The 21851-nt window shown below is 33.1% G+C and overlaps 1 protein-coding gene across 4 annotated transcripts in view; it reads right to left on the reverse strand.

Moving 5' to 3' along the window:
- UBE3C (ubiquitin protein ligase E3C) overlaps positions 1–21851 on the reverse strand; it is a 169985-nt gene that overhangs the window by 57144 nt on the left and 90990 nt on the right. For 2 of the 4 annotated variants that reach the window (XM_074267316.1, XM_074267317.1), the window contains exons 14-17: positions 18669–18773; positions 16149–16236; positions 4095–4189; positions 2888–3020 (exon numbers count right to left, since the gene is read on the reverse strand). In XM_074267316.1, coding sequence (XP_074123417.1) covers positions 2888–3020; positions 4095–4189; positions 16149–16236; positions 18669–18773 — 421 coding nt within the window. Of the gene's footprint in view, positions 1–2887; positions 3021–4094; positions 4193–16148; positions 16237–18668; positions 18774–21851 lie in introns of all 4 variants that reach the window. The other 2 variants (XM_074267314.1, XM_074267318.1) reach the window with 1 other exon arrangement.

Below are 21851 nucleotides of genomic sequence, written 5' to 3' on the forward strand. Positions count from 1 at the left end.
TGCTGATGGAAGTGGATTTCTTCAACATAGAGAAGAGCTAATCCAATTCCAATTGATTAATGATGGACAGAACCAGCTACATCCAGAAAAGGAACACTGGGAAATGAATGTAAACTGTTATTTTTACCTTCTGAATCCAATTCTTCCTGTGTAACAAAAAATTCGGTTCTACACACATATATTGTATCTAAATTATACTGTAATATATTTAACATATATAAGACTGCTTGCCATCTGGGGGAGGGGGTTGGGGGGAGGAAGGGAAAAAATCTGAATAGAAGTAAGTGCAAGGGATAATGTTGTAAAAAATTACCCATGCATATGTACTGTCAAAAAAATGTTATAATTATAAAATAAAATAAAAATTAAAAAAAAAAAAAAGAAAGAAAGAAAAAAGAAAAAAAATCGTATAATCAAATAAAAAATTCAGATTACTTGAGAATATTCATCCCCTAATTTTCTGAGAGGACAAATGACATCATTAAGGTGAGACAGAGTTGCATAAAGCAGTTAGTCCTCACACAAACTTCCAGAGCATGGAAGTTCAGTGGCAAGATAAAATTCAAGGTAACTGATGATGTTTCCAGAATGGCAGAGGATGACACTGCATCTTCAATGTGTAACCAAGCTCGAAATGCTCCACAATGCCTGCTATAGGCACGTTCATGGCCAATGGAACAAACTGTTCACATCTATCCAGTCCAACAGGGAAAGTCTTTACATGCTTGGGGTAGACATTATGCCTAATTTGCTGACGAGTTTAAGACCCTTTGATTACTCTCAACGTGGTTTATTTAGCCCATCTGCTCCAATAGTCTTACAGTGTATACTACAACTTCTTTTTTTTTTTTTAATTTTATTTTTTTTTATAATATTATCCCTTGTATTCATTTTTCCAAATTATCCCCTCCCTCCCTCCACTCCCTCCCCCCAATGACAGGTAATCCCATACATTTTACATGTGTTACAATATAACCTAGATACAATATATGTGTGTAAATACCCTTTTCTTGTTGCACATTAAGTATTAGCTTCCGAAGGTATAAGTAACCTGGGTAGATAGACAGTAGTGCTAACAATTTACATTCACTTCCCAGTGTTCCTTCTCTGGGTGTAGTTATTTCTGTCCATCATTCATTAATTGGAAGTATATACTACAACTTCTTGAAGACACAGGTGAAAAATTAAGAAAATACATGTTTTTCAATTACTTTTCAGTTTATATATAAATACTACACACCCATACATACATATACACACATATATGTGTATATATAAATATGTGTGTGTGTATATAGACATATCCCATATACCCACACACATCTATATTAACCATTTAAGAATAAAATATTCTATGGCTCCTCTAAATTGTTGAATGATAAAATTCTTGTCTCTCTATACATTCTGAAGTGTTATCCAAATTTCATTTTTCAATTAAAAAAAAAATTTATCCACTCTTAAATGTGAAGACAAGCATCGTCGACCATATTAAAACAAGATAAAAAACATCCATCCCGTTCAAAAACAAATCAAACAAAAACATCATCAGCTAATAAAATCCCTGAAGATTTGTTTGGTCTCAATAGCTAATTTATCCAAGTAGGTATATTATAACCAATTTATTAAAAATTGCAATCATTTTCAATGGAAATCTTTCCATAATTAATTATTATCTTGTCAATCAAAAAAAAAAAAAAAAAAAAAAAAAAAAACAAGATACCAACAATAACAATCTTTTTCATTGAACTTAAAGGAATCATTCTAACAAAAAAAGTTATTTCAAACCGCTATCAGACTTAATTATAATAAAAACAGAATTAAAGACACAAAGAAGACCTATAAAGTGACATAAAATGTCAAAAAAAAAAATTTTTTTTTTTTTTTTTTTTTTACTGCATGTAAAGGTAGCAGGTTTGTTATTCAATCCTTTCAGTCATATCTAATTCTTTGTCATCCCTCCCCTCTCTCCTTTCAGGGTTTCTTGGAAAAGATCTTGGAGTGATTTACCATTTCCTTCTCCAGCTCATTTTACAGATGAGGAAACTGAGGCAAACAGGGTTAAGCGATTTACCCAGGGTCACACAATTAGTGTCAAGAGGCCAGATATAAATTCAGGAAGATATGTCTTCCTGACTCTAGACCCAGAACTCTATCCACTGCACCACTTAGCTGCCAAAGGTAGCATGAAGTAATAACATATTAAGAAGTATAATCCATCTGAAAAATTGCAAATCATTTTAATAAAGGTTACAATTATAATTTTTGTAATCTGGAAATAAATCTAAATTTGTAAATTTGCAAAATTTACCTAAAGTTGACCTATATTCCACTTATCATTCAAAACATATATGTTGATCAACATAGCTGCTGTTGCTTCTATTCAAAAATAAATTTTTACTTGAATTTAAGTTAAACAAGGTTTTGTACCAACCCTTGAAATGGTTATATACCTATAATTTTGAAAGCAATGTTAAAATTTCAAAGCATTTAGTAAAAATAAATAGGAGGGGAAAAAATCCTAGCTTAACATAAAGCTGGGTATTTTTAGCCTTGGAAATACATATTTTTTGAAATCAGATTTAACATATTTTTTTGCTTTCAAGACAGATATCAATACATTATAAAAATTTTAAAAATTAGGACTATAGATTTAATTGGAGTATCTCTAAAATATAACTAGACTAATCCTCTTCATTTACAGATCAGTAAACCAAAATCTCAAAAGATGAGTTTACTTCTTCAAAATATGAGAAAGGCAAAGAAATGATTTAATCCCAGTTCTAACTATTTCCAAACTATGCAACATTGTTTCCCATAATGAAAAGATGCTGACAATTTATTGCTTTGATGATCAATGATTGTATAAAAATGATACTGTTAAACATACCATTTTCTGGGGAAAGTTTATCATAAGCATCTTCATAAATATAATTTCTTCGGATTGTAACATTAATTCCATCCAGAAATGGACCATCTCCTTGTACTTCTTGTTTATCTGCATAGATTAATCTTTGAAAGATCTGACAAACAAAAAAAAAAAATGAAAACTACAAAATATTTGTGGGGTGAAAATCAGCTGACAATTAGTGAGAAACAATATATGTAAAAATAACTAGTACAGAAGATCCAGCAGAGGGAGCTCAGAAAATGTACAATAAATTTTAGGATTTTTTCTTCTTTTTAAAAAATACATGTGTAAGAAACACTAGTTATTCTAAAAGAAATTCACTAGGCACAGTAGGACTGGGGAAAGAGGATCTCTTCAGTGACCATTTTCTACCTAATACAAAAGAAAAACAATTATGACAAATAGAGGATCATTATACTTATATCTGATTTTAAGGCATTCATTTTCCTAAAAAACTCACAAAGACTACATATGATTCTGACTAAGTTTATCAATGTACACTTGAAACAAAAGCATTCTGTCCTAGGCCAGGTGGTCTAGGGTAAATCAGGAGACCAGGGTAAATGCCCACTCCAGAGCCAATAATTTCTAGTAGTGAGTTGCAGTGCAATTCACTTAGCCTCCTTGTTTCAGCTTCCTCATATATAAAATGGAGATAATACTCGCACTAATTCACAGGGCTAAGGTAAGGAAAAGTATTTTGCAAATTATTATATGGTCTAAAGGTTTAAGTTTTCTTAACAATGTGTCTTCACTCATTTATGTTTTTTAAAATCAGTATTTATAATGGATGTCTAATGCACAAGCATCACTTTCAAAATAGTTCTACTTGAACAAACTGGGCTATATTATTGCAAACAATGGTTAATTCTCTTTGAAATACTGCTATTTGGTACATGTTTACAGGTAAACCATTATCTTTTCAGAATTTTACTTAGAAATAATGGCACCTTAATGTAAGTGTTAGTAAGCAATAGATATTTAACAAGGTTTCTTTAAATAAGGTTAAAAATAAAAATTAAAAAACCTTCAATGCTCTATAACCTAACATTACAAATTTTTTTTAAAGTTGGCTAAAAAGATAATTTAATAAAACCATACCTAGCATTTCCCGTGTTTTCAACAATAAAACAAAGTATCTGAAAAGGATAGTGATTAGAGATGCGAAATAAATAAATTTACCTACCTTTACTCTTTCTTCAAATGGAACTACAAAAGGCAATTCTGTGAGAATTGCAAGCTGCCTTTCCTCAGATACTGAAAGTGGTGCTGGTTCCACACCTACTATAAAAATAAAAATTTAAAGTTTGGTTATTTCATTCATAACTTCTTTTTTATCAAATTTAGCTTTTGTACTGTAATAACCCCAAATAGCTCTCTCTTTATAAAATTCTATAATTCCAATGATTCCTTTTCTAAAAACCATTAATTGTTTTGTTTGTTTGATTAATAATTATTGTTGCCATTTCCTTTTTTCCAAGATGTTTAATGGTTCTTTTATCTATGCAATTCTTTGCCTGCATTAATAATTCATTGCATTTTCACCCTATCTAGTCTTACCTTCTCAATTTGTCTCTTATCTGTTAGGTAGAATATACTCTGATCCTATGCCTTTGTTCATGGCATGCTCTCTATCCATAATGTTTCCTGTTCCATCTTCCCATCTCAGTGCCTTTCCAATCTTTTAAGAGATATCTCAAATAAACACAGATCTAGTGCTGATGGGGGTGATAGCCCTTTTAAGATTCCTTGTCTGATCTACAACTTCCTTTGGGACTGACCTTTGATTTACAAGATCTGGTCAAAACCACCCTTTTATATTCCCAGGGGAGAGATCCTATCTGAGCCAGTGTGGACTTGTCCCCAGCCCCCACTGGATCTAAGCTGGCTTGGATTTTCTCAACCCCCAACTCTATCTGCTCAGGTTTCCCCAAAACAGTTTCTTCCTTATCTGAAAAGCCCACCAAGAATTTGCCCACTGCCCTAGGCTTCTTGAAGCAAATAAAAGAGCCTAGGTGGAATCATCCCTTGGCGGAGAGTTGAAAGATGCCAGCAATCATGCTTTGTATCAGAGACTCTCTGTCCCGCCGCCTCTGGTGTATTTCTTCCTCTATCTAATGCCTTTTACTAACCAGACTTTAACCTTGCTTCCAAACCCTGCAGTAAATCTTTTTATCAATCTAAGTTTTCAGGCCTGTAAATTCATTTACAGGGGACTCTTGTGCTGCCATTAGAACTCATTTAACTTTGTATCCTTGCACCGAATCCAAAGGGGTTGCAGGGAAGTTCCGTTTGACTCCCTGTACCCCAATCCTGCCACTAGACCTCAATTAATCCTAATTTTAATAAGGTATAAACCTCGTCATTAGGTATTTACCTCAGTGATATAAGAACACTAAAAGTCAACTAACCCAATCACACTTTATTTTGCAGATGAAGAAACTGAGCCTAGAAAGGTTGAATCACTTACCATACGCTATACTTTCAAAAAATGTCAAAACCAATCTTTTAATTCAAGTACTTTCTCTTAAAATACAGCCATGCTTTATACCATATACCACTGATAGCTGAAGTACCACAAGAAGTCAATGGGCAAAGACTCTTATCCTAAATTCAATATATTCTCCTGTTCTCTTGGCTTCTTTATGAAACATCCACAATGACTATACATAGCAGCAATCCTTTATCCCTATATTCTAGGACTGCTGAAATTAGATTATCAGATTTATAAAATGCTTATGACCTTTAATTAAAGTTATTTGTATTGTAAATCAGTTAACAAACATTTATTAAGTACTTAATATGTCAGGAACTGTTTCAAGGGCTGAGTTTACTTTCAAAAAGGGCAAAAGTATTGTCTCTCTGCCTTCAAACAGTTCACATTCTAGTGGGGATAACAATATGAAAACAGCTACATACATAGAAAACAAGGCAAATTGAAAATAATCTCAGAGGAAAGGCATTATCTACATTCATCATCTACAACCTTGGAAAAAATTGTAACCCTAAATAATGCAATTGTACATTCAACAGAAATACTGGGTTACAATGTCTTTCTTTCTTTCTTTTTTGGCAGAAGCAATTGGGGTTAAGTGACTTGCCCAGGGTCACATAGCTAGGAAGTGTTAAGTGTCTTGAAGCCAGAGTTGAATTCAGATACTACTGACCTCAGGGCTGGTATCCATTGTGCCATCTAGCTGCCCCCTACAATGTCTTTCTTAAAGAAATGAATTTATGTATGGTCAGCCAGGATTTTTTAAGTACCTATGTCTCAGGTATTATGCAAAGTACTGAGGACATAAACACAATAATGAAACAGCTCCAGCAGTAAAGAAATGGGACTTGGAATAGGAAAATTATATGTACACACAGAAGACAAAGTGTATACAAGGTAAGGTGTGTGTGTGGAGGGACTTGAGGTGCTGGCAGCTAAATTACCAAAGTGTTCTCATATAGGAGGTGGCATATGAACTAGGTTCTAAATGAAGATGGGGCTTCTAAAAAGCAGTGATATACTCAGAAACTTGGAAATGCTATGCTATTTTTTTTTTTTTAGTGTTATCTTATTTTTTTCATTACTGACCCAAAATTACTAGAACATTTTATCCCCAATTTTTATTAGCAGCTTGGGTCAGAGTATTAAATCTACACATTAATTTTGGCAATATAATAAACACTATTATACTGCTGTGGTACAACCATGAGCAATAATACATTAAATTATTTAATTCTTTCTTTACTATTGTATTTATAAGTGCTTTAAGTATGCCTCACTAAGCTTGGAGATTTTCTTCTTTGTTTCAGCTACTCCTGTGGAGAAAGTCTGGCAATTTTTATTAAATTTTTATGCTGTTATTTCACTGAAACTACTAATTATCCTAATTACTTTCTATTGTTGATTCTTTAAAGTTTTCTATGAAAACTATCATGTCATCTATTAATAAACATATTTCCCCTCTTTTGTTAATATTTATACATTTCACTTATTTCTTCGATCTTACTGCAATAACTAGAATTTCTGCAATTATGTTAAATAATAAAGAAAGGGGACAACCTTGTTTTATCATTACACACACATACATTCAGAAAGTTTCTAGTATTTCTCCTTTGTGAATAATGTTGACTGTTGTATACATATATGCACACAAAAATGTATTGTTGAACTCTTTCTTAATAATGAAAATTAACATTTTTAGTATAATACGTTTCTGGCAATTAAGTCAGGAAATGCTATAATCTTAAAAACAAGTGAAACTGAAGAATACTCAAAGGACAACAAAGAGGCACATGAAAAAATACCAAACATGCTTCAATTAAAAGAGTGGTAGTGGTAATAGCAGCAGGAATAATAGCTAACATTTATACAGCATCTACTATATGCCAGGCACTATGATAGACAGGTGGCTTTACAAATATTTTCTCATTTGTTTTGCAGAACAGCCCTGAAAGGATGTGCTAGTATTATCCCCATTTTTTCAAAGCTGAGGAAACTGAGGTATAAAGGATTAAGTGACTAGTTCAGAGTCCCAAAGCTAGTAAGTATATGAGATTGGATTTGAACTCAGAACATCCTGAATCTAGTGCTCTCTTTACCATGCCATCTAATTACTGGAATGCAATCTGCATAACTGATGGGTCACTCCTATTAATGAAATCACAGGTATACTATAGTACCAGAATCTTCCTAGCACTGATATATGACTGCCATAACCTACAAAGTACCAAATTTTAGGGGTTATCTAACAAGCAAAGAAGAAATGCTTGATGGATATAAATAGGCTATAGTAAATTCCCAATGAAAATTTGCCCAGAGAAATTAAGATCAGAAAAACAAACAGCAAGAATAAGAAATTACAAATGAGCAATGTACACTAGTACCCACAAAACACTTCCTTCATGTGGGATAATTTATTACAGAGGATTTCAGAGAACATTAATAAGGATACAATAGGATTCCTCTCTTTCTATAGAACCAAAATCAATAGTTAGAATAAAAAATTAAAGTAGCAAATGAGAAAAAAAAAAAAACAAAAAACATTAACTTATCTCTAATCAGAATCTGACAGGTAACTAGATAGCTCAATGGATGGAATATCAGAACTGGAATCAGAAAGAAACATCTTCCTGATTTCAAATTTAGACTCAGACATTTATTAGCAGTGTAACCTGGGCAAGTCACTCAATTGTTTGTATCAGTTTCTTCATCTGCAAAGAAAATAACAAACCATGCCAGTTTCTTTGCCAAGAAAACCCCAAATGGAGTCATGAAGAGTCAGACAATGAATGAACAAGTAATAAAAAGTGAGATCCAAGAAAAATAAGTAACAAATTATAAGGGGGGAAAAAACTCTTTATACTCAACAAAAATGGCCAAAATGACAAGATGTGAACAGTTAGGAGTTGGGGGAAGGGGTAGGGAATGGGGAGTGGGAAAAAACGAAATATGTGACAATACAAGCAAAACAAATACACTGTTGATGAAGACATGAATCAATCATTAAGAATATTCCAGAAAGTAAGTTAAAATGTTTGGGGTTTTTTAAGTGATTGACTAAAATGTCCAAATAACTTTTTTCAAAGATGCCACTGTTAGGCTTATACTTCAGTGAAAGACATGTAAGTATTCACAGCAACATTTTTTATAGTAGGATAAACTGGAAACAAGTCAATTTCCATCATCTGGGCAAAAATTATACTATGTAAATATAATTTGATAGCATGTTTTATGAAGCATAAATATGAAGAATTCAGAGAAATACTAGAAGACCTCTGTAATCTAATTAAAGAGGAAGATGGGCAAAACCAAGACAACAGAACACATAATGACAATTGAGAGTGTTCCTGAGCCACATTGAAGGGAAATTTCACAATGAAAATTTTCAGTGTGAACATTTATACTTTGGAAGTTTACAAACCCTATAAATCGTGGCTTGACTTATTGTTTTGACTGGAAAAAAAAAAAAAAGAAACTAAATTAAAATGAGTTAGTATAAAATGCTTGATCCAAAGTATGTACTTTGGAATTCATTAAGCACTTTTCATAGTTTGGATTAATGATCAATGTCAGCAGGTTAGGTCAGTCATAAGCAGTCAGAAGTGGTACTGATGAGAAAATTATTCACTGCAAAATAGGGAGTTTTTTTTCCCCTTGAGACTTAAAAAATTGATAGAGAAAATGGTAATAACATAGACTAAATTTAGAAAGTATTTAATACAAACATTCTCACCACCACCCCTCTCAGCAAGGTGTTAAACATTTAGTAACATACAACTAGAGCAAACAGGTGCCAATACATAAAAGTGAAGAAGACTTATCTTCCTGACTCAAATCTGACCTCAGACACTTGCTAGCTGTGACCCTGGGCAAGTCACTTAACCCTGTTCGTCTGGGTTTTCTCATCTGCAAAATGAACTGGAGAAGGAAATGACAAACTGATGAGGTTTAAATTTGGAGTACCCAAATGAAATTAGGGTTTCTGGTAGTCAGGGAGTTAAGTAAGATCTAGTGGCGGCACAAGGGTAGGGAGTTCTGAGGATTCCCTTTCTGGCAGTGCAGAGTTTCCTGTAAAGGAATTTATAGACCCAAAAACCTAGACTAATAAAAGAGGTTTATTATGGGAATTGGAAGTTAGGTTTGGGTTAACAAAATAGGTGAAGGTAAAGTGAAGAGGGCACTGGAAACAGTAATACAATGGGCAGAGACTATTGGCCTGCCAAGTGCAGCATAGCATGGCATGTTTGGAACCTCTGTAAAGAGAAGATTTTTAGTTTGGCTCTTTTTATAATGATTTGGCTAAAGGGGCCTGTGGGTGGAGTCCCAAGTTGGCTCAGATTTGGTGGGGGCTGGGACAAGCTTGGATCTCCTACTGGAATTCAAAGGGGTACTTTTGACCAAGATTTGTGAATCAAAGGTGCAGGCTTCTGGAACTGATAATGCATAAACCAGGAGGGGCTGGGAGTAAACTGAATCATCAATCAATCTGAAAGTATTACAAATCAGTTTCTTAAAGGGACCACAACCAGCTTCAAAACCACTCCAACATCTTTGGCAAAAAAAATCCAAAAAGTGCTTACACACTTCTCAGATTGGCTAAGATGGCAGGAAAAGATAAGGACAATTATTGGAGGGGATGTGGGAAAATTGGGACATTGATACATTGTTGGTGAAGTTGTGAAAGGATCCAACCATTCTAAAGAGCAATGTGGAACTATGCTCAAAAAGCTATCAAACTGTGCACACCCTTTGACCCAGCAGTGTTTCTATTGGTCTTGGCATCCCAACGGTATCATCAAGGAGGGAAAGGGACCCGTACCTGCAAAAATGTTTGTGGCAGCCCTTTTTGAAGTGGCCAGAAACTGAAAACTGAGTGGATGTCCATTAGCAGAATAGCTGAATAAGTTATGGAATATTATTGTTCTTTAAGAAATAATCAGCAGGAGCAGCCAGGTGGCGTGGGATGGAGCACCAGCCCTGAAGTCAGGAGGACCTAAGTTCAAATTTAGTCTCAGATATTTAACTCTTCCTAGCTGTGTGACCCTGGGCAAGTCAAGGAAGGAAGGAGGGAAGGAATGAAGGAAGGAGGGAAGGAAGGAGGGAAGGAAGGAAGGAAGGAAGGAAGGAAGGAAGGAAGGAAGGAAGGAAGGAAGGGAGGAAGGGAGGAAGGGAGGAAGGGAGGAAGGGAGGAAGGGAGGAAGGGAGGAAGGGAGGAAGGGAGGAAGGGAGGAAGGGAGGAAGGGAGGAAGGGAGGAAGGGAGGAAGGGAGGAAGGGAGGAAGGGAGGAAGGGAGGAAGGGAGGAAGGGAGGAAGGGAGGAAGGGAGGAAGGGAGGAAGGGAGGAAGGGAGGAAGGGAGGAAGGGAGGAAGGGAGGAAGGGAGGAAGGGAGGAAGGGAGGAAGGGAGGAAGGGAGGAAGGGAAGATTATATGATAATTATTTCTGATGGACATGGCGCTTCTCAACAATGAGACAATTCAGGCCAATTCCAATGATCATGTGATGATAAGAACCGTTAACATCTAGTGAGAGGACTGTGGGAACTGAGGGTGGATCACAACATTGCATTTTCACTTCTTTTATTGTTGTTTACTTAAATTTTATTTTCTTTCTCATTTTTTTCCTTTTTGATCTGATTCTTCTTGTGAAGCAAGATTATTGTATAAATATGTAAGCCTTATATTGGATTTACACATTTTTTAAAATCATGTTTAACATTAAAAAAAAAAAAAAAAAAATCCAAAACAGGGTCACAAAGTGTAGACATCACTGAAATGACTTAACAGGAGCACACTCCTAACAACAAATACAAGCACAACAAAACGAAACATAATTATAATGATCAAAATCTTGACTCTTAAAGAGAATAAAGAAGTTATTCCTCCTAGCCTACTATTTTAGCAGGTAGATGACTAAAAGTATGGGATATTGCATATACTTTTAGATAGTACTCAAATTTTAGATGGCTTTAATCAGCTTTCTTTGATATAAGTAATGGCCAGTGGTTAGGAAAATAGTAAAATAAAATAAGCCAATATAAAAGTAAAAGATTGGTATACTAAATTAAATAACCAAAATGTTTGCAACTATTATATTACATTAAATTTTTATTTAACAAAAATTTATTTAACCAATTTAGCAAGTCTATGAAATACAAAATAATTTTTATTACATTAAATTAAAAAGATTTTGGACAAACAAAATCAATGCAGATAAGATTAGAAGGCAAACAAAACTAGGAAAAAAATTTTTACATCCAAAGGTTCTGATAAAGGCCTCATTTCTAAAGTATATAGAGAACTGCCTAAAATTTAATATGTCATTCTCCAATTGATAAATGGTCAAAGAATATGGACAATTTTCAGATGAAGAATTTAAATTTAAAACCATTTCTAGTTATATGAAAAAAATGCTTTAAATCACGATTGATTAGAAAAATGCAAATTAAGACATCTCTAAGGTGCCACTATACACCTCTCGGATTGGTTAAGATGACAGGAAAATATCATGATAAATGTTTGATGGGATGTGGGAAAACTGGTTGTTGTGGTAGAGATGTACACTGTTGGTGGGATGTAAACAGATCCAACAAATCAGGAGAATAATTTGGAAGTATGCCCAATGGACTATTAAACTGTGCATATCCTTTCATCCAGCAGTGTTTCTACTGAATCTGATCCCAAAGAGATCTTAAAGGAAGGAAAGGGACCCACATGTGCAAAAATATTTGTGGCAGCTCTTTTTGTAGTGGCTAGAAAGTGGAAACTGAGTAGATGCCCATTATGTTATTGTGTTCTATAAGAAAACATCAACAGGATGATTTCAGAAAAGCCTGGAGAGACTTACATGAACTCATGCTAAGTGAAGTAAGTAGAACCAAGAGAACATCCTAACCAAGATTATGTGATGATCAACTCTGATGGACTTGGCTTTTTTCAGCAGTTAGGTAATTCAGGACAATTCCATTAGACTTGTTTGTGAAGGAGAGAGCTAATTGGATCCAGAAAGAGGACTTTGGGAACTGAATGTGGATTACAACATAGTATTTTCACCTTTTTTGTTATTTGCTTGCTTTTTTCTTTCTCTTTTTTTTTCTTTTTGATCTGATTTTTCTTGTGAAGCATGATAAATGTGGAAGTATGTACAGAAAAATTGCACATGTTTAATGATGAAAATTTATCTTTGCATATATTTTGAAAATAAAAAGCTATTATTTAAAAAAATTGTATATTTAAAAGGAACAAGTTGTACATAGCACATTTTTTCATATGCAGTCATCTTTTTTCTTATATTGTTATGGAAATGCTTGTTTTAATTCATAAATTAAAAATAAAAGTCACAATTTAATATGTCAATATCTAACAGATTTTTTGAGGTCATGATCATTATTAAAATTTTAGTATGTAACCCTTTGAAAACACTGAATAATTAACAAACATATTTTATCTACAAATTATATTTGGCAATATTTTAATTAGATTCAATCTAACTTATGATATTTTAGATTTTATTAAATAGAAAGTGAATGTATAAAATTTTTTAAAAGGCCACTATCAATTACTAACATTCAATTATATTTGTCAATAACTGTCAATAAATTTCTTCAGCAAGGCTTCTATCTTTAAAGAGAAATATGAGTTACTCATCAATTCATAGCTTAAAATTTTAGGTTTTGTCATTTAAGTGAAAGTGTGTACACATAGCTGTATGTGTTTCACTGATACTTTGTAATAAATGGGCTAATTACACATAGTTGAATGAGACTAAACAAATCATATGGAGTTAACTGCTTGTTTCTACACCATTGTGCTGACCATTCTTTTAAAATTAATTTTGTGAAGCTGAGAAGTGCTGGAATGATATCCATTGAGGCTGAAATCCTTTAGTTTTAGAATTAGGTTCATTCTCTTAGTTCAGCATCAATTTATTAGCACATAAATAAGATATTCAAGACCAGAGGTAACTATGGAGTAGAGAAACAAGGACAGGAACATATAATATCACTGGCATAGGAGAATTCCCCAATAAGAAAATAATCTCAACCCACCCAAGTTAAAAGCTTCTTTGTAATTTATGCTGTCAGAGAGTTGTCTTCAGCATTTAGAGCCTAAACAACTTGAGTCACAATCATTATGTGTGTCGGGCTGGGCTTAAGTCTCCTTGGCTCCAAAACTAAAGCTCTACAGACTACCCCCTAATGCCTCCATTCAAAATTATACAGAGCAAAAAGTAATTGGGGATTGAGAGAGAGAAGCACTAAATGTAGCTAAGAAGAAGAGGAATTCCTACAGGAAGTTGAAGCTAATGATTCCACCAGGGAGAATGGGCAGAACATCCCAGGCACTGGAGAAAGATTACTGTCTATGAGAAACAGTAAGGTTGGCTAATTTGGTTGAATCATACAATGCACAAAGGGAATTAGTTATCTGGAAATACAGTATAAAAAACTAGTTTCTGAAGGGTTTTTTAATGCCAGATTTGAGGAATTTGTATGTTATCCAAGAGGCAAGAAAATGCCACAATAATTTCTTGAACAGAGGGGCAGCAGAATCAGAAGAGTATGTGAATGGTGGATTGAAGACTAAAAGATTGTAGCCAAAGAAAACAATTACTAAACCATTGTAATTGTATAGAAGAAAGATTAGAAAGGCCTAAATCTAGAGTAATGATTGTGAGAGGAAATGAAACTGTGAGCTGTTTAAGATGACTTTGGAATATTGAATCGCAGATTATTTAACAAGGCACTGGTGGTTCTGGATCAGAGATCAAAAGAGAGATCAGGGTAATAGGACCCATGTGCAGAAGTATGACAAAACTACAGGAGCTTTTTTTACATAAACAACTTGAAGTATTTGCGCTTTAGCTACTATAAATATAGAACACTTGTCAAATGTAAGGGTTTTTTGGTTTGTTTTTTTTTGTTTTTTCCTGAGGCTGGGGTTAAGTGACTTGCCCAGGGTCACACAGCTAGGAAGTGTTAAGTGTCTGAGAACAGATTTGAACTCAGGCCCTCCTGAATTCAAGGCTGGTGCTCTATCCACTGCGCCACCTAGCTGCCCCCAAATGTAAGCTTTAAAGAAAGAAATCTGGAGCATAACTATCACTTATACACAATTCTTATATCCAACTATTTACGTTCTCCACAAACAAATTAATGACAATTTACCTAATAGCTACTATTCAAAATGATTCAACTATCTAAATATCACAAATTAAATTCAACCTCAGAATATAATCTCTTTTTTTTAATTTGTCAGCTACGATGAATATTGTTAATAAGTAAACAGGATAAACTTTGCCTTTTAATTTTCTTTAAATTGCTTTTTAAAAACACTTAGGCCTCCTAAGTACTATTTATTGTTACTGCATCAGTTATAAGACAATCAACTGAAATGAAAGGACATAATGGTAACAAAACAAAATAACATTTTTTTGAAAATTCTCATTACTAAAAAGAATTTTCATCTTATGTTATTAAAAAAAAAAAAAAAAAAAAAAAACTGAGTTAAATATCTCATTACCACAAGCTCTATACAAACTAATTCCTCATCAGTACCATCACATTAAAAAATAAGGAAACCCTAACCATATACTGGCAAAGCTAGGAGGCATAGTAGTTAAAAGTACCAGAAGTGGAGTTAGAAAACTCATCTTCCTGACTTCAAATAGGGCCTCTGTTACGTATTAGCTGGGTGACTGTAGGCAAGTCACTTACTCCTGTTTGCCTGAGTTCTTCATATGTAAAATGATCTGGAGAAGAAAATGGCAAGCCACTCCAGTATACTTGCCAAGAAATTTCCAAATGGGGTCACAAAAAGTTAGACACGAATAAACAACCAAAAAACCACATACTGCTGACAAGTGTTTATGTGAAACAGAAAGAGAAATATGAGTATAGAATTATAAATATAATATTTAGAATATAATAATTGAAGGGTTACTTGACAAAATTTTGATAATATTAGATTTTAAAACCAATTTTGTTTTCTCTTCCTTCTTCTGAATCAAACATATGATTTTTTACCAGCTAATGTGATATAATCATCTGATAATATTAGCAAGATGTTAAATAATTTGTCCACAGTCACATAAGTTTGTAGAAAAAAATGAAAAAATTTGAGCCCAGGTCCTCTTGATGCCAATGGTAGATCTCTATCTAGTATTCAATATTTTTGCTGGCTACTGAAGGATTAACTAACATCAATTAGCAGTGTAACCACTCCATAATTCTCACTTAATATTTATAAATGACTGTTTTACATATGTTATAGGATATATGACAAAAATGGCCAGAATAAACTCAAGAAATCTCCAGACTTTTAAAAATCTAGTATCCGAGCTTCCGAGTAGCAGAGAATAAGTGCTAAAATATCTAAATTCAAATCTGGCTTCAAATACTCATTGGCTGTATAACTGTGGGCAAGTCACTTTGCCTCAGTTTTCTCAATTGTAAAATTAGCTTGAAGAGGAAATGGCAAATCACTGCAGTGTCTCTGCCAAGAAAAATCTCCATATGGAGTCACAAAGAATCAAACATTTCTTAAAAAATGACTAAACAAGAATAACATCATCACAAGATAAAAGACTCAATAAATTTCCTGCTGACCTGTATAATCCCAACACATAGCATAGGAAAAGCAAAAGCCATGAAAAACCATGTGCTTTAAGATGTATACTTCAGACATGGCAATAATATAGCAGTTAACAAAAGCAGGAAAAGGCGGACAAGAACCCACATTTGAACTCACCATCCAGGGTAGACTGCAATGGACCTATTCTTCCCATTCTTCGGACTCTCCATACATGTCTAGCTGATGGTACATAGAGCTGTGTAACCTATGTAATGACCAAACCTTGTTAATGAGGTCCTATATTAAATCTGAAACTTTAACTTAATTTTACAGTTTCTAAGCTGAAGCAAGGTATAGTACTGATAAATCATTACAAATTCCATTCTTGTATCACAATTATTTTCCTTCTAGATGTTTTTTGTACCTCTATTTCTTAGCCTAGGTATTCTTTTTGCATATTTATCATGACATTAGTTTTTTTTTTTTCTTCTAACACATACATTCTTTAAACCTTATTCTACTTGATAGCTAAGACTTCACTTGTGGATGTACATAATAGTTACAAAATTATATTAAAAGTAAATGGGAAAACTGCTACTTATGAGTCCAATGATCCAAAAAAAAAAAAAAAAAAAAAAAAACCTAAGTAACCAAGCTCAGGACCAATAAGCCTTCAAGCAATGTGATTGCAAGTAAGGCAAATGATCATATGGTTACCAAAGAATGTAAATTGTGTCAATTCCTCATTTATTAAATCATGCATAAATATTCTGTTAATGATAGAAAGTTCAAATCCATAGCAAAAGTTTCATTAGATAAACATTCTAAAGATTTGATGAAAAAATTCTGAATTTACCTATCAATTCTAAAAGTTATTTATTTTTAATCACTCTATCAATTCTGATTAGGCATCAACACAATTATAGTTGTTGAGATGGCTTCCCAGTGATATATATATAAAACCTCAAAAATCCAAATGTCAAATATTTATTCAAATATCTTATTTACTTGTACTCAAATAATACAGATTCATCAAAGCAGAGTCTCTTGTTTGGCAAACAAATAGTTAACTAGAACATTTGCTTATGGCTTTTAATAAAGATATAGATCTCATAATAAATTATTATATTTCTTTAAATGGATATTTTATTTGATTTTCCACAGATGTATTTTTCACAGTGAAATCTTTACATTTTATTAAATATGACTAAGAATGTCACTCACAATGGCAAGTCTTCATTAAATCTGAAGATTGAGGCAACAAAAATTCCTTCCTGAATGAGGGTACATGACACAGATATACCAGTACAATAAAACTACCCAAAGACAAGGGTTGTTTTCAATTAACACTTTAAAAGAAATTGGCAGAAGATAACAAATAGGAGAGATGTTTCAGGGAAAATGGGATACTAGGCAGAATACAGGCAATATGGTACAGCACCAAAGTTAGTTTAACCTGATTCAGTAGTTCTGTCTAGTCCTAACCCTCGTTGTACCACTCAAAATTTCCAAGAATGCCATCTCTGCATATGAGCCAATGATTATTAAATTTTGTTCTTTAGGTCCTGTTCTTTAGGTCCATACTGTGGAATTATGCTATAAGTGATGCAGTCTACTAATGAGATCCTTCTGGTATTAAGCTGCCATAAACAGATTACAAGGTAACCCTACCTTATACTGAATCCCTTATACCATCTTGTTCTCTAGATGTTTCTAATATTTACATCTTTTCTCCCCAATAAGACTGTAACTTTCTTGATGGCAGGGAACATGTCCTCTACTTCTTTTGTATTCCTCCCAGCACCCAGCACAGTGCTAGGTACATAGTACAAGCTCAATAAGTATTTGCTGACTGATTGATTCCATGGTACAGTGGGCATTCTTAAAGTGAAGCAGAAGAAATTTGTGTGAGTATGCACACTTCATCCATGTATGTATTTCATCACCACCATCAAAAACAAACATTTATTGAGAAGCTACTATGTGCACTGCCAATGACAGAATTAATACTCGTAATGTCATATTTTAAATAGTTTTAAAAACACATTTCTATTTAAACATTTTCATTAGTACAGGACTCCGAACTATAATAGCCCCACTACTAGAAACTAATCTACAGAAGTTATCAAAGGTGGCTATAAAATTCAATCAGTCAGGATCTTATGGCCAAACTAAAACTATCATTCAATTTACAAGGGAATTGTGATATATAATTTATAGAAAAAGGATAATAGAGCTAGAAGACCATAGAAAGGTACTAAATCTTAGTTTTTAGTTCCTAAAAAATAATTTTCATAAGAATAAGAACTAGTCCTATCTTTAAGCTGATAGCCCAGTTTTCTCACTCCTGGAAAAATTCAATGTAATTTTATATTAAACACAGGAATTCAAACTTAAAACCTTATTACAGAACAAACCTAATAACAAAAAGGCAATTTAATTATGTTAACTGACAATATTAATGCCTTCTATTATTTGACCTTATTGCCGTCAATATAAAGTCAGTCAGTCAGTCTCCCCTCACACACACTCACACACACACACACACACACACACACACACACACACACACACACACAGAAAAGCAAAAACCAAATCTCAACAATAAACAAAACTTTTATGAAAAGGTCATCTTTAAAAAGGAACCTGAACAGGGTGGGTTTTATGCAAAAGATTACAAAAACATTTCATGAATACCTTATCTGCTTTAATATTCTCCTGTTCTGACAGCCAGTGATTTGGTGGACAAAAATTTCGTCTTGTGTCTCTGGACTTCAACATTTTTACTAGAGTGGTGATAACCTAGGTAGACAGAATAAATCTATTCAATATAAACAAGTTATGCTAGAAAAATTGTGAAAAGCAAGCAACACTACTAATTAGAAATCAAAGGCAAACAAATTCAACAGGACACTACAAAATTCTTTCACTTAAATAACTTAAAAGTATACATTAAGTAATTTTTAAATTAGCTATATATTAGCACCAGAACCAGTTTACCTAAAAGTGCTTCCTTTCGCAAATCACAGCAATGTATCTTACATACAAAGCAGTTATCTGCCAGAGAAAAGGAGCCAAAATTAACAAAAGTAGCAGCAAATGACTTGTTCAAGATAATTTACAAAAACTATAAGAAATTTTGTTCCTAATTTAAAAAAGGAAATATTTGGTAATATATTACCAAAATTGCATGATGCATAATTACAAAGGTAAAAAATATGCATTCCCCCCCCTGACCAATCCATATAACTAAAAAAGCCTTTTTTCACTTTTTCTGATTAAAATCACAGAAGTAATGACTTTTGTTCCATTTGCATGTATAATCATATATTCAATCTCTCTAGGCTGGAAAAACTCAACAGACTCACAAAATTATTTGATAGCATTATCTCCCCCAAATTAATATTAATTCTCACTATACCACATATATAAAAAAACATCTTGCTTTTGCCAAAACAATCTATTCAACTGTCTGTCATTTTTATGCTTTGGTTCTCCTTTATTTTATTTATCTAAGTTACATACTCATACAAAATCTTGAGATTTTTGTTCCTTTTCTGAAACTTTTACCCATTCTCATTTTGTGAGTCATTTTTAATGATATTATATATAGATGTGTGTGTGTGTTTGAGGACTGTTACAAAATCTTATCATCACTTAACACAAGTAGTGGGTATGCACCCAAAAAATAATTTAATCAATAAGAGCAGAGTTGTATATTGAATGATTTGAAGATATCCAATAATATTGACTAAAAATGCTTTCTAAAAATGCGACTTCTCGGGTATAAAATTTGATACCTATAATTAATTTTGATCATAAGTTAATAATAATCTAGATTTTAAGAATAAGTAATTATATACTTGATAAGTCATCTTTAGCTGGACAAATGTTTATAACTAGTAAAAAAACAGAAAAATTTTGGTTTTAAACATAAGCCCTCCATAGCCAAGTTCTACCAATTCAAGAGAAGAGCTGAAATAAAAATACATTGGAATTCTTCAGGAAAGCAAATGGGTATGCTTGGGAATAGAATATCTCTAAAAAAATAACATTTATCTGAATGTTTTCAAATATATACATATCTGCAAGGAAAATATTCGCCAAAGAAAATAAAAATGGTCTCACAATTTACTTTCAAATTCTGTATTTTTTGCCTCTTTAAAAAGCTATTTCAATCTTCATTATATTATTAATCCCTTTGGCAGTATGTTAAAGCCTAAGAAACTCCTCAGAATGTTTTAAAGTATGATCAAAAGTATATAATTATTTCTCAAGAAAGTCCTTTGGAAAGCATATGGTTATAAAAGCGATCCTTAAAGAACGCTGCATTGAAATTTGAAATAAACACTGAATTTCAAATTGATCTAGTCTAACTTCCCATACCTTGTTTTACAGATGATCAAACTAAAGCACAAAGAATTTAAGTATACTCCACACAATCCCAAGCTAGTTAGAGGTGATTTCACCCATCAAAAATTAAAAGCAAACAGCCAGAAGGCACAGTGGACAGAGCGTAGGCCCTGAAGTCAGGAAGACATGAGTTCAAACCCAGCCTCAAAAACCTAATACTTCCTAGCTGTGTGACCCTGGGCAAGTTACATACCCCAACTGCCTCATACACATCCTCCCCAAAAAAAGAAATTTAAAGTAAAACAAATGAGAAATTATAGTGACTAACTTTTTCCTCCACAGATAGGCATAAAATGTCTGCCAGGAGACCATAGGCAAGTTAGAAAGAAGACCACCAACAAAACCAGAGTCGTAATGAAACTAATGAAACAAGTCCACCTTCCCAGCATAACCAGAAATATGACAGAGACTTCTAGAGCATATAGTGCTCAAAGTCTAGAGGCAAGGATGGAGGCCTTCCTACAGAGAAGGCCCCAGGAAGACTACAGCCCGAAAGTATATACTCTGGACAGTTGACAAAGGCAACAAAGAAAGATAGAGGAAGGACAGTTTAAAATGATGGAAAATACTGGGGAAAGGAAGAGCTACAAGCAAAATAAATTTCCAGACACTCAAGGAGTAGGAAGGATTAAAAGGGAAGGAAATAAAGTAAAAGTGAAGAACTAGCATCTAAGGGATACTGTATGCCTCCATTAGGAAATGGCTGAACAAATTATGATATGCAATACAATATTACTGCATGAGAAAATTACAGAAGAGATCATTTCAAAGAATCTTAGAATACTATGAATTGAAACAAAATTAAGCAAACAAAATCAGGAAAATATTTTTTAAAACAATTGTCAAGAAAAACAATTTTAAAATCTGAAAAATGAAATATCCAACATTATCTCCAGAGGAACTATGATGAAATATGTTATCAATCTCCTGACAGAGAAGTTATAGATTCTAGATGTCAAAGGAAAAAGAATAAAAAGAAAAAAGATACATACAGTTTGAGACATAGCCACAGTGTGCATTTGTAAGGATTCTTCCCTTACCTCTAGTTCATTTTTAATTGGGAGGTGAGGGATTATAGTGAAGGAAAGGTAGCACAGAGGTGTCTCAAAAAGTCAATGAAACTTTATTTAAATGAGCCAAAAAAAAAAAAAAAAAAAATCAGAAATCTTTGAATCTTAAATACAAAGAAGCAAAATCATCTTCAAAGTAACATAAAGTTTAATAAAAACCAAGTAATATGAAACAGACATTATTGATTCACATAAAATTCTATTTTCTTATGTCTGTGGGTATGGAAATGCTTTTTTGGGGGATATTTAGGTTTAGAATTTAAAACAAAAAACAAGAAAACTTTTTAATTTAAATAATCATAGTTCTTCCGAATATGGTTACCAATTTCAATTTTGAGTATGGCTAGAAATACTAGATTCAAAACAGATATAATATCAAACTAGAATGAATGGCAAA

This window comes from Sminthopsis crassicaudata, chromosome 5 (genome assembly GCF_048593235.1).
Source record: "Sminthopsis crassicaudata isolate SCR6 chromosome 5, ASM4859323v1, whole genome shotgun sequence".
NCBI classification, from domain to species: domain Eukaryota; kingdom Metazoa; phylum Chordata; class Mammalia; order Dasyuromorphia; family Dasyuridae; genus Sminthopsis; species Sminthopsis crassicaudata.